The sequence below is a fragment of the Pelobates fuscus genome, chromosome 9 (assembly GCF_036172605.1).
Source record: "Pelobates fuscus isolate aPelFus1 chromosome 9, aPelFus1.pri, whole genome shotgun sequence".
NCBI classification, from domain to species: Eukaryota; Metazoa; Chordata; class Amphibia; order Anura; family Pelobatidae; genus Pelobates; species Pelobates fuscus.
The window spans coordinates 17,820,469-17,834,670 of NC_086325.1; the positions used below are offsets into that span (position 1 = coordinate 17,820,469).

The window sequence follows — 14,202 nt, forward strand, 5'->3', positions numbered from 1 at the left end:
AGTATCAACTTTTGTTTTATATATTGATTTTTTTATTTTCTAGACACTGTATTATTTTCTATGAATATTTTAATTGAAGTATACAATAAATTTAATATATTTATTACTGCACCCTGCACTTTTTCCGGTAAGGGGAGGTGTCACCCCAATTTGACACTAAGCCTGCAAACTTAGAGCCGGGGATAAAAAGTCTCTATAAAAGGTGAGCACCCCTTTTTTCTCTTTTTAATATCTATTTAAAGAGGATCTCTCCAAAATACTACACCTAGAGTTCCCTTTTCTCTCTCTCCTTATCCCCATATTGTGGGGAGATATACAGGAAAGAACCAAAAGGACAAAAGGGGTTAAGTTGTCTACGTTAAAGACACGGAAGCCTGGAAGTTTAGAGCCTAAAATCTAAAAAGGCTCTAAAAAAAATGTGAGTAAATTTAAACTCACACTAGACATAAAGCACTGTGTATATACAATATTGCACGATTATTATACACCCCACAAACAAGACATTTAAGAGGGGTGAGTTATATGCACATATATTTAATCTATATAGCGCTGCACTCTACCTAGAGGCTTGGAAGGTGGAAACACCAACCAGACTCCAAGTTATCTGTTTTGGTGTCTTTTGTTTTACGGTGGGGTATTGGGAGTACCCACAGAGTGTTTACAGCATAACATTTTTCAATAAGCGACAACCATTACCACACCTTTTTGTGTTTACATTTAATTAAGATAACTCCATTCTCTCTCAAATAGGAAAACTTACATACAATTTTTACATATCACGAAAATACATGAAAACAGCATAGGAACCCCACAAAAATATAATCCCGAATAGCCCCGATCTGAGCGCACAATATATCCAAAAAGCGCTCAGATCGGTTCGGAAGATCGAGAGTTAAGTTCGAACAAAGTTTTGACCGATCGGCCATCAGGCTGGCTGTTCGACTTTCGGGGGTTCCTGTGCGTACACGGACGAACGCACCCTCTGGCTTTTAAGAAATGAATGCTTCTTTTGTTCGGTAGTTTCTTACTCCCGAACGCCGTTCTCTTAGCTGGTCAGGAAGTCAAACGGGCAGGGGTACAAGTTTCAGCGGGGTTCGCGGGTTTTCGTAGCCAACTCAGATCAATGCCGTCCGCGACGATTTACTGCTCCCCGTGTTCAGTAGACAAGATGGCCGCAAGTCCTGATAGCACCTGTGTTCGTATATGCTAATGGCGGCCACCCAGGGAAGCTCTTAAGGTGATTGCTTGTTTGTAGTTAACAGCCACGGGTGGTCGATGATTACGAGGTGTGAACCAGGGGACCACACAGTCTGTTCGGTAACCGAACAGAAGGGAACGGATAGCCGAACACAAGGGAATAATTATCGGGTAGTGATTTCATTAGAATGCAGGGAGATTTCAGATGAAACAAAGTATAAATAAGGTAACACGTACGAGGAATCCCGTCTCCTGTGACAAGGATAATCGGAGCAGCCCCACTGTACTCCTAAGAAAGATCCACTACAGTTCTCCCAAACTTAAGTATGCAGGATGGACTTAAATTAACATAAAACAAAATTTGTGAGTGTGTGACAAAATGTCTGCGAGTGTCTGTCATTGAGTGTGCCTGTCAGTGAGTTTATGCGTTTGTCTAGGTGACCAGCCCCCTCCGATGATATGGAAAAGGTGTTTTTACTTGCCTTTTTCCCCCCCACACCTTCCTGGGCTCGCTGCGGCAGGCCCCACCTCCATGGCTTAGGTCATCAATATTAACATTAGCCAATCCAAGGCTTTCGCATTGGAAGGCTATTGCACATTGTACCACACTGCACCAATCATTATCTTCTCTTAAGAGATGCTCTTTTTTTTTTTTTTTTTTTTACACTGAAAAGCCTGCAGGGACAGGCTATAGACACCAGAACAACTACATTAAGCTATAGTGATTCTGTTGACTATAATGTCCCTTTAAGAATTGTATTTTTGTTGTTGAAAGACCTGGCTCCTACCTTTTTTTACCAGACTACTAAATTCTAAGTAAATCTGTCTAGTCCTACTATACACAGTGCAAAAATTTAGCCTATAATGCCTCACCTACCTTCCTGTGTGCACTAGTGCTGGTACTCACCTCACAGAATTAACCGATCTATATCAGGGCTCTAATTCTGTACGTAATATAAGAGCTCTATTCTGTACATAATACAAGCTCACTATTCTGTACGTAATATAAGGGCTCTATTCTGTATGTAATATCAGGGCTCTATTCTGTACGCAATATAAGGGCTAGATTCTGTACGTAATATCAGGGCTCTATTCTGTACGTAATATCAGGGCTCTATTCTGTACGCAATATAAGGGCTCTATTCTGTACGCAATATAAGGGCTCTATTCTGTACGCAATATAAGGGCTCTATTCTGTACGTAATATAAGGGCTAGATTCTGTATGTAATATCAGGGCTCTATTCTGTACGCAATATAAGGGCTAGATTCTGTACGTAATATCAGTGCTCTATTCTGTACGTAATATCAGGGCTCTATTCTGTACGTAATATCAGGGCTCTATTCTGTACGTAATATCAGGGCTCTATTCTGTACGCAATATCAGGGCTCTATTCTGTACGCAATATCAGGGCTCTATTCTGTACGCAATATCAGGGCTCTATTCTGTATGTAATATAAGGACTAGATTCTGTTTGTAATATAAGGGCTAGATTCTGTTTGTAATATAAGGGCTAGATTCTGTATGTAATATCAGGGCTAGATTCTGTATGTAATATCAGGGCTCTATTCTGTACGTAATATAAGGGCTAGATTCTGTATGTAATATAAGGGCTAGATTCTGTATGTAATATAAGGGCTAGATTCTGTATGTAATATAAGGGCTAGATTCTGTATGTAATATAAGGGCTAGATTCTGTATGTAATATAAGGGCTAGATTCTGTATGTAATATAAGGGCTAGATTCTGTATGTAATATAAGGGCTAGATTCTGTATGTAATATAAGGGCTAGATTCTGTATGTAATATAAGGGCTAGATTCTGTATGTAATATCAGGGCTCTATTCTGTACGTAATATAAAGGCTAGATTCTGTATGTAATATAAGGGCTAGATTCTGTATGTAATATCAGGGCTCTATTCTGTACGTAATATAAGGGCTAGATTCTGTATGTAATATAAGGGCTAGATTCTGTATGTAATATCAGGGCTCTATTCTGTACGTAATATAAGGGCTCTATTCTGTACGCCCACCTTCACAGCAACCTTTATATGTCAAACTTCCAGCAGCCACGAAGGGTGGAGGAAGTGATCTGATCACATTGTTACTTGGTGTATCTGTAGTTACTGTAGGTGTTCCTTACAGCCCGCACACATTCTGGTGGCCTTCCTAAAACGCCATGTTACTAAGCAGACGTTTAATATTAACAGCCCCAGAGCAGAACGATTAATGTCATGTAAACCATCACTGGTCCACAACGCGTTGAGAAATTCTATTGTCGTACTCTGGTTACTTTACCCAATTCATCTTCTTCATCACTGGCTTGTACAGACAGCTTCTTTATCTTCTCTGTGATCTCCTTGTCCTCGTCATCATCGTCATCTCCTCCTCTGTGTTTCCGACGATCCTTTTTCTTTTTCTCCTTTTTCTTTTGCTGTTAAAGCAAGGAACAGAAAAACCATTTGCACATGCTCAGTGCTAAATCATTGGCAAAGAAAACACTGCGACTTTACAAGGTAAAGGTTCGTTCTAAACACTATCACAAAGAGCAGCCTGAACATACTCTTAGAGTTACTGAGAACAGCACATATAATGGTAAAAAAAAAAAAAAATCACTCCGCTCTAAGCCTGCCCCTCAGAGCTGTCAATCACACAGCTCCAGAATCCCTTTGTTAATTTTGTCCAAGTTGAATTGAGGAGAGAGCTGGGTGCACTGCAGTTATGCCAACCTTTGTACATTGCCAAGTTTGCTAAACCGCAAACAGGGCTGTGTTTAAACGAATAGCACAAAGTACACCTGTCTCTGAGTTCTATTGGGACCATTTTGTGAAAAGCTCCTTATTGTTGTGCCTTTGGTAGCATATCTGTCTGAATGATTCCCTTCTGTTCTTGGCTAGTGGCATAGGAACAGTGATGTGGAATTATTAAAAATCTTTATTGTACTTGTATTGAATTATTGTACTAACTCCATTTTAACTTTATACTGTGACTTCGTCCTCCATTTTGTCCTCCTAACCTGACTTCTTCAATCCTCCATTTTGTCCTCATGACTTAACTTGTTCATTTTAAAACTACATTACGTGACTGAACTTCTCAACCCAATTAATACAGTAGACAAAGACCGTGTTTCCTTCAAGGACAAGTACCAGGAGGTGCTGGCTACTCCTTAAGACTTGCTGGCTACTCCTTAAGAGCTTGTAAGATAGTACAGTTTGAAGGCCACAGAACACAGTAGTAATGAAATGTTCTATTCATAAGAGACCTTGCACCTGGACATAAGCCTGATATCACTGACCGTGTAAAATGACGCTTAGGACCCCCTTGTCCCCCACCCGTGTCCAGAATAATCCCACCTCTGATGGGTGGGCACGGGACAAACCTCTTAATTTTACTAACCAATAGGTAAGACACTAACTCCGTCACTTAACAATTAATCCAATTGATGATGTTTATTTGCTGATATTCTAATAATCAATGATGACGCAAAATGCCTCTTAAAAGGGCCTGCGCGCCCGCTTTTACTGCACTTGCCAATAAACTTTCTCGAAGTTATTTTAACCTGAACCTCGTGTGTCAGACTTAATTACTTCAGCGTATATACGCAATTTAATTTTATTGATTTGGACAGGAACAGATAGACTTTGAACATTTTGGTTTACTTTCAAAAAGTACCATAACAACTTGGCGCCCAACGTGGGGCACCGGGCTATGTCTGGCCGGTGAGCCGTCCTAAGGAAGACAAGGGTGGACGGAGGAATCCAGGGGGAAGGAAGGGAGACTGATCACCTCCAGATACACGGTAGAGACTTCTGCAGAGCCACCGGTACGTTCCAGCCCCTTTGATTGACCCGTCCACGTGTCTGTGACTGCTTCCCGGGAGGACATCAAAGACAGGTAATATCTTGCCCGGTGTCTCGTTACTCACTTGTTTACCTGCATTTTAGTCTATCTGTTGCCTGGGTGTGTTTGAATTGTTTGCCTGTTTCCCCATTTTGAGATAAAGGGGGGGTGGACCTGCAGGGGATTTGCCTGGGGTTCTGTCTTGCTTGTTTTCCCCTTTTTGGGATAAAGGGGGGTGGACCTGAGGGAATTTGCCTGGGTCTTCGGTTTGTCTGCTTATCTGTTTGTATTTTGCCCCTTTTGGGATAAAAGGGGGGGGTGGACCTGTGGATGTGTTCCTGGGGGTCTTCTGTTGCCTGTTTTACAGTCTAGCTAGCGTTTTGGTAACCCACAGCTCCGGCTGAGGGGAGTCCGGTTTTGGTAACCCACAGCTCCGGCTGAGGGGAGTCCGGTTTTGGTAACCCACAGCTCCGGCTGAGGGGAGTCCGGTTTTGGTAACCCACAGCTCCGGCTGAGGGGAGTCCGGTTTTGGTAACCCACAGCTCCGGCTGAGGGGAATCCGGTTTTGGTAACCCACAGCTCCGGCTGAGGGGAGTCCGGTTTTGGTAACCCACAGCTCCGGCTGAGGGGAGTCCGGTTTTGGTAACCCACAGCTCCGGCTGAGGGGAGTCCGGTTTTTCTTTGGTAACCACAACCCTGAGCGCTGGGGCTTGTGAAATTCCAGTTTTCTGTTTTATTTGTGAGGGGGGCTCTGTTTCCTGGGGGGATTCAAGTAGGCATTGCTTGTTTTCCGTGGCCGCTGGTAGTGAGACTTACGAAAGTCGTTCTCCGAGCGGAGACACTACGGGGTTGAGGGAGGTGACTTTGGAATAAGCACACGAGTAAAGGAAAGGGATTATTGTTAATTTCAATTGAATTGTGATGCATGCACTGTATTTCAATTGTATTGTTGTCTTGTTTGTCTAATTAGGAGTCTCATGAACTCCTGTGTCTGTCTCTAAGGATTTTCCTTGTCTTTCATCTTTCCTATACTTCCTATATTATTATACTATCCACTCCCATTCTTCTTAAAAGAGAAGTGATTGGTCACACACTTCTCACCTCGCTCCAATCCGTGTCTACCACCCCGGGTAGGCGGATTCAGTGACTAGTCTACGTTTTGGGAAGACGCACCTGAGAAAATCCCACGATTCTCGGGTGGCAGTCGAGCATTGTAGACGTTCTTGTCCAGTTTTCCTTCTCTCTCCCTATATCTAGGACGCTGGTATAGGGGTAAAGGGATTATGGGACAGGATTTAGGCAAGCCCAGTAAGGGCTGGTTAGCATGTGATTTAGTCGAAGACAGAGAGGGTGAGGAAATGGTTAAAGGTGTTGAAAAGATTGCGAAAGTATGTAGAATTGCTGTACCGACATGTGGAAGATTGCAACCAGAAAGTTGGCGTAGGTTACTGACAGAAAAGAAAGGCAAACTTACAGATAATGGTTTATTAAAGACTGCTGAAGCATGGTATAGAGTAGCAAAGGCTATTCAACTAGAAGGTTGGGTTGAGGAAGAGATAAATCACAAAGGTGTGAAATTGTTTGTGTATCATAATAATTGTGTTGCTGGAGTTTACCCTCAGCCAGCGCCCCAAAGTGGCGCCCAGGGGACGTCTATCCCCAAGGTTCAGTCAGCAGTAGGTGATAGCCAGCTGACTATGTTCCCCACTCCCAATCCTCCTAACACCCATCCCGTCACCTCCCCTGTCTGCCCAGTCCTGAATTCTGATGGATCTTTCTTTTCCCCCTCCCCGTCTCTAACATTCCCATCATCCTCATCCATCCCTACGTTACCTGCTGTACCTCCCCCTAACATTTCATCTGCCATTCCTTCCCTACACTCTCTCTCCGTTGATGATCCCCTCCCCTCTTCCTCCGCCCAACTAACCACCTCCTCCACCCTTGCCCCGGCTCCTCCCTCTACACCCACCCCTACCAATCCCTCTCCGTTCCCTCCCATCTCCACCCCAGCTCAATACCCCACCTCCTTCCCCTCCCCAGCCTGGCCCTACCCCTTCCCATATCCCATGGCCCTGCCCTATCCCGGATATCCACTACCCACTCCCCAAGCCACTCCCCAGGTTCCGGTCATGCCCAGTCCGGCACAGTCTGCCCCAGACGTGCCCTCTTCCAACATGGCCGCCGCTTCTTCCCTTAACCCTAATGTAGTACCTTCTCCGGCCACCAATATGGCGGCCCCCAGTTCGGCCCTGATGCCGGTAATCCCCGGTGACTACTTATCCCCAGGTTATGACTCGCTAGCCACCCCTGCATCTGGGGCTCGTTCCCAACCACCGATCCTTTCACCTCATTCGGGCCCTGCACCACGAAAAAGAGCCAATATCATAGAATTCGATGATGACGAGATGGACAGGGTGTCCCATGTCTCATCAGAGCTTGCCGCGGGAGCCCCAACTCATCGTTCTATCGATGACCCCTTTGGCCACAAGGGTCGGGGAGAACAGGCCCCTCCTAAATATGTTGCTTTCAATCCCACTCAAGCTAGTGCTCTAATGAAATCACTCCCTGACCCAGAAAAACAGCCTATGCCCTTCTACCGAGGGGTTGTTCAAATTCAAAAGACTTATTCCGCCGCATGGCGTGATCTACTGAGTATTTGTGCTATTAAAGCGGGGGATGCATATTGGCCGAGCATGGCCCGACACCTCAGTACTAATCTACTCAACAGTGATGTTGATTACCCCTCTGGAGTAACTTTTTGCACCCAACTAAGAGAATGGGCTAAGGACAAACTTGCGGATCAGGCTGCTGGCCTTACTGATGTTATTCAAGAAAAAGGAGAATCAGTGGAAAGGTTTCATGCGAGACTGTACCAAATGTTTACAGATTTGGGGTTTGATCTCACTGACAAGATTCATTCACAAATGTTGTCCGGTGCGTTCGTCCAAGGTGTTAAAGACCCAATACGCAAGGGAATCATTGCTGCACGCCCCGAATATAAGGTTGTTCCCCTAGATACTTTACTCCTAGTTGCTAGGGGCCTAGAGTCTGCCCAGACCCTTAGAAGGCCAAATTCTGCTCCCCTCATGGTGGCACGCACTACCCCTATTCCCAAGGGTACCAGACCAGAGGAAGGTGTTTGTTTTAATTGTAAGGTCAAAGGGCATTTTAAAAGTGACTGCCCGGAACCCAAGAGAGAGCCAAGAAAGCCACACAGGCCTGCCCCGGCCCCTAAGACTGAGAAGGAGGTTCCAATAATTGAGGAACCAGATGACTAGGAAATTGGCAAGCCTGTGTCATTAACCCCTGTTATGGCAGTGTCTACAGGGGATAAGGGGGGGCCACTTGCTACAGTAACTTTGCCCATTGAAGGCCACCCTACCACATTTCTTGTTGACACAGGTGCAGCCCGTAGTGTTCTACGAGAACGAGACTTGCCAGACCCATCTTTCCTGTCCAATATTGATGTCTCTTGTGTTGGAGTGGATGGCCAGCCGAGACATAGCCCTCTAACAACCCCGCTACGAGTTGGCTCTAGCCTGCTCGCTCGCTTTGTAGTATCCTCCACATGCCCCATTAACCTGTTAGGTGCTGATGTCCTCTCACGCCTGCAAGCATCCATTACTTTTACCCCGGATGGGCAGGTAGAAATGTTTACACCCCTGTCTGTATCAGACACTTCAGCCCTATGCTCTTTGCCTCTGATGCTGCATTTAGAAAAGCCCCGTGAGGAGACAGCAGAATTAAGGTCCAATTTCCCAGAGGAATTAAAAACACAGGTGCCCGCAAAGTTATGGTCCTCAGGCCCAGAGGACATAGGTCACCTAAATGTTCCCCCTGTGGTGGTAAAGCTTATTCCAGGAGCTAAGTTACCAAGAAAACCACAATATCCATTAAAACCAGCACAGTCAGCTGCAATTTCTGTCCACATTAAGGCACTCTTGGAGAAGGGTGCCCTTGTCAAATGTAAATCTGAATGCAACACCCCGTTATTTCCTGTGAAGAAGAAAACTCCGAAGGGTGAGCCAGAGAAGTACAGGATGGTTCAGGATCTCCGTGCTGTTAATGAAGCTACAGTCCTGGACACCCCTCTTGTACCAAATCCTCATACTCTGCTTTCTGGAGTCCCACCATCTGCAAAATTCTTCACAGTTATTGACCTAGCAAATGCTTTTTTCAGTGTCCCACTGGACCCATCCTGCCAATACCTGTTTGCTTTCACCCATGAGATGCAGCAGTATACCTGGACTGTCATGCCCCAAGGGGCACAAAATTCACCAAGTCAATTTGCAAAGGCCATGGCCACCATCCTTGACCCATGGCAAGCCGAGCACCCAGAAGTTGTTCTGCTTCAGTATGTGGATGATTTGCTGCTCTGTGGAGATGACATACCCACTACCGAAGAGTGCTCAATTAGTCTGCTTTGTTATTTGGCAGAACAAGGATGCAAAGCTTCGCTCATCAAGCTACAGTTCTGCCAACCTTCAGTAGTTTTCCTTGGACACTGCCTATCTCAAGGTACCAGACATCTTACTCGGGATCGGGTAAGAGCTGTGCTGGATATTCCGCCCCCAAGGACTTCTAAGTCTCTTCATGCCTTCCTAGGCCTCATTTCCTACTGCAGAGCATGGATCCCAGAAGCCTCTCTGCTCATGCAACCTCTCTATGACGCACTTAAGTCTGACCCTTTCTGTTTAACTAAAGAAGCTATGGACAATTTTACTGCTCTCAAACGAGCCATTGCTTCTGCTCCTGCCTTGGGCCTCCCTGACTACTCCAAAACTTTCAAATTGTTTGTCTCTGAAAGACAAGGCCACGCAACAGGAGTGCTCACCCAAACTAATGACTTAAGAGGCCGCCAGAGGCCTATTGGATATTTCTCATGTCAACTGGACATTGTGGCCAGAGGGACTCCTTCCTGTCTCAGGGCTGTTTTTGCTGCGAGAGAACTCATAGAGAAGACCTCAGACCTGGTCCTTGGCCACCCTCTGGTTGTTTTGGCCCCTCATGACATCTCTGCCATCATCAACCAAGTCCAGCTCAAGCACGTGTCTCCAGCCAGACACCTGCGCTTACAGTGTCATCTTCTTTTGCCTGACAACATTTCCATCCAAAGATGTCAGGTGCTTAATCCGTCCACTCTTCTTCCACTCCCTGAGGGGGTATCTATTATGGATTTATCACGGATGAAACCTACATTCACCTGCTCTGTGGATGTATTAAGAAAGTCATGCATCCACATTTGACATTTTATGAAGGTGAAAAACCTCTCTGTGAAGGCCCAGATCACGCCTTCTGCACCACGTGGTACAAACCAAACATTACCCCTGAACCTTGCTATGAAGATGAGCTTTACCACCGGACCGATGTAAAGCTTACTGCACAAGACTTCTATTGTGACTCTGACGGCAATAGTATGGTCTTGATCCAGCTACCTCAACAACTTAACTACCTTCACCGTCATTGGGATACTGCTATCCCACATATTCCTGTTACCAAGTTGAAGACAAGGTCATGGAATGATCTTGGGCCCATGGCAAAACTATGGGCCACCATGACTGAAGAACAGCTACAGGAAAATGGTATTGTCAAATACCCAACAACTGACCTTCTAGAAGCATGGCCACGCCATTTCCTGGAAAAGGAATTTCAAGATCTGGTCATAAAGAATGATTATGACCCAGAAACACCTCATGACTGTTTTGAACAGATGAAAATGGAAACAGTGCACTTACCAACTGTGCATGAGAACCCATTACCAGATCCGGATTTTACCCTGTTTGTGGACGGATCGAGATATGCCGATGAAGGAGGAACATATCATACAGGATATGCCGTAACCACAACAGATGAAGTTATTAAATCATCATCCTTGCCGCCAGCAATGTCTGCACAAGAAGCTGAATTACAGGCTCTGACTTCAGCATGCAAAATTTCCGAAGGAAAACGTGCCAACATCTATACAGATTCAAGATATGCTCTAGGCGTGGCACATGACTTCGGCCTAATTTGGAAGACTAGAGGATTTCTTACCACCGCCGGTACACCAGTCAAACACAGCACTGCAATCAAGGAGCTAATGGATGCCCTCCTACTCCCCAAAGAAGTGGCCGTTTTGAAAGTAAAGGCCCATGGGAAATTGGATACAGATGAAGCAAAAGGCAACCATTTGGCTGATCAGGCTGCTAAGTTAGCGGCCAGGGATTTGCAGGGAGTGGATGAAGAAGTGTCCGGACAAGAAGAAGAAGTCCCTATTTTTGCCCTGCAAACTCTTCCTACTGATTTGCGAATTTTACAAGAACAGCAAGCTGCAGTCACTCCTGAAGAAGTCCAGAAATGGAAAAAGAAAGGAGCTGTCCAAAAGGACGGAATATATTACAACAACTTCAAATTTTGTCTTCCCAGAAATTTGTATCCAGCAGTTGTCCAATGGGCACATGGGCCTGCACACCTGTCAAAAGAATTGATGGCCGCCCTCATACAGAAGTATTATGAAGCACCTGGAATCACAACATTGATCAATAGCTTCTGCAAGGCCTGTGTCATTTGTGCAAAATGCAATCCAGGAAGACCAATTAAGGTGCCTGCGAAACACCTGGCAAAGCCCATGTACCCCTTCCAACGAATTCAAATCGACCACATCCAAATGCCCAAGAGTGGGCCCCATGAATATGCACTAGTAATAGTGGACATGTTCTCAGGCTGGCCAGAAGCCTACCCAGTGGCCAATATCACTGCAAAAACAACCGCAAAGCGCCTACTTACAGATATTGTATGTAGATTCGGACTCCCAGAAGTTATTGAGAGTGATCAAGGCCCAGCCTTTACAGCAACTGTGACTAAAGAAATTTGGACTGCTCTAGGGGTGACCCTAGCCTTCCATACCCCTTACCACCCACAAAGTAGTGGTAAAGTGGAGCGCATGAATGGCACCCTAAAAACTAGAATGTTAAAAATGTCACAAGAAACAAAGATGCCCTGGCCAGAAAGCCTACCGATAGCTCTATTTAGTGTTAGGCACACACCTAGAGGGAAGCATTCACTGTCCCCATATGAGGTTCTATTTGGGACAGCACCCAGACTAGGTTGTTATTATCCGCAGCAGTTGCAACTCCAATCAGATGTTTTAGTAGACTATGTAACTGAACTTGCAAATGTCCTAAACAAAATACATGCCCAAGTTTTCTCTTCAATTCCAGATCCCGAATTGGATACAGGTTCCCATAACCTACTCCCCGGAGATTGGGTCCTGGTTAAGAAGTTTGTGCGGAAAAATACCCTAGAACCGAGATTTGACGGTCCATTCCAAGTTCTCCTGATTACCGCAACCTCCGTCAAATTGGCCGGTAGGCCAAATTGGATCCACGCTTCCCACTGCAAGAAATCTCCTGCCCCAGAGGAAGCGAATATCGCACAAACATGTATCTCTGGTACATCTTCTCCTTAATTAGCCTTATAAAGGCCCAACAAGTAGCCATTACCAAAGACATTAGTGGGTACACCTTCTGGTATAATTCATCATGCACCCAGGTGGCTACTTATACCTTTGACTATTGTGATATTGTAGAATGCCCATTTCCCACACCACAAATCCAGAGCATCTATAGAGATATCCCTCATTCGAAAGACCCATATGTTTGTGTAGTTGACAAACAATGGGGGCACAATTGTGACCATTGGGGGGCGGCGGGGTGGAATGCCGGGCCTGCCTGGGGTTACAAACCAAAAAGTGCCGTAGCTAAAGTAGATGATCATGGTAGATCGCTTCTCCAGAGAATGACTTTGAGAAAGCCTGGGGGGAGCACACCAATGAAATTAATCCTTAACATTGAGCGCCCAAGCCCAACAGATGCAGACCAGTATGTGATGGGAATGTACTGGAAAAAGGGTTCCTACCAGAAATTAGGGCATTTCTACCTCAAAGATATGTGCAACTCTTCTGAGTGGCAAGGGGCCACCCATATGGTCCCTAACCCATTAAAACCCCATATCCAGACCTTTCAGGATATGATGGCCATTGCTAACCCCACTTTTGAAGATACCATGGCCGCTGAAACAGGTTTTAATGATGTAAATTTATGGTTAGAATGGATGAAATATAATGCTAATAAGCATAATAGAACCGCATGTTATGTGTGTGGCGGTGCCCGGCCTCACCTGGGTACTGTACCTTTAATCCTACCCGTAGATATAGAAGAATGTATTTTAAGCCTTTTTGCCTATCATTATAATTTTAACAGGTCCATATGTATTACATGGACAAAGGAATACCCTCTCCTAACCCAGGATGTCAAACCCCCTGATGGTATTACCGTATATAAAGGTAATTACACTTGCTATGCCATGTACGATGGTATTGGTAGATTTGTAGGTAACTTTTCCAAAGGTTATTGTGCTACATACAGAACAGTCCCCGTACGTTTACTGCAGCATCACACTAGGTCATTAGGAGATATTTACTGGTTGTGTGGGGATTTACAGTTAAGATCCAGAATGGACACAGCGTGGTGGGGGGAGTGTACGTTGACTAAGGCCATTATGCCTATCCACATTATTTCTGACACACACCTCAACACCCATGGGCCCAGTCACACTAAGGTTAAACGTGAAGCCCCAGTAAAAGGAAGTTTTGACCCTCACATTTACATTGATGCCATCGGGGTGCCTAGGGGGGTACCCAATGAGTTTAAAGCAAGAGATGAGGTTGCTGCAGGATTTGAATCAATTTTTACCATAGTTACCGCAAACAAGAATCTAAATTGGATAAATTACATTTATTATAATCAACAGCGTTTTGTCAATTACACCAGAGACGCCCTCCAGGGGTTGGCCGAACAGTTGCAGGCCACATCCCAAATGACTTTCCAGAATAGAATGGCCCTAGATATGATCTTAGCCGAAAAAGGAGGGGTTTGTAAGATTTTGCCCGACACTATGACATGTTGTACCTACATCCCAGAAAACACAGGCCCTAATGGTAAAGTCACACTAGCTATAGAAAAATTAAATGACCTGTCTGAAGAGTTAAAAAGGAATTCTGGGATAAAAGATCCCTGGGAAAGATGGTTTGGTTGGATGACAGGATGGCAAAAGGCTTTAATGCAGATTGGTATGGCTATACTAATTTTTCTTTTTATTTTTGCTCTTCTCTTTTGTTGTGTCCTCCC

The 14,202-nt window shown here is 45.0% G+C and overlaps 1 protein-coding gene across 2 annotated transcripts in view; it reads right to left on the reverse strand.

The window, feature by feature from the left end:
• ABCF1 (ATP binding cassette subfamily F member 1) overlaps nt 1–14,202 on the reverse strand; it is a 41,539-nt gene that overhangs the window by 18,259 nt on the left and 9,078 nt on the right. For both annotated transcript variants that reach the window (XM_063431337.1, XM_063431336.1), the window contains exon 4: nt 3,494–3,629. In XM_063431337.1, the coding sequence (XP_063287407.1) occupies nt 3,494–3,629 (136 nt within the window). The remainder of the gene's footprint in view (nt 1–3,493; nt 3,630–14,202) is intronic.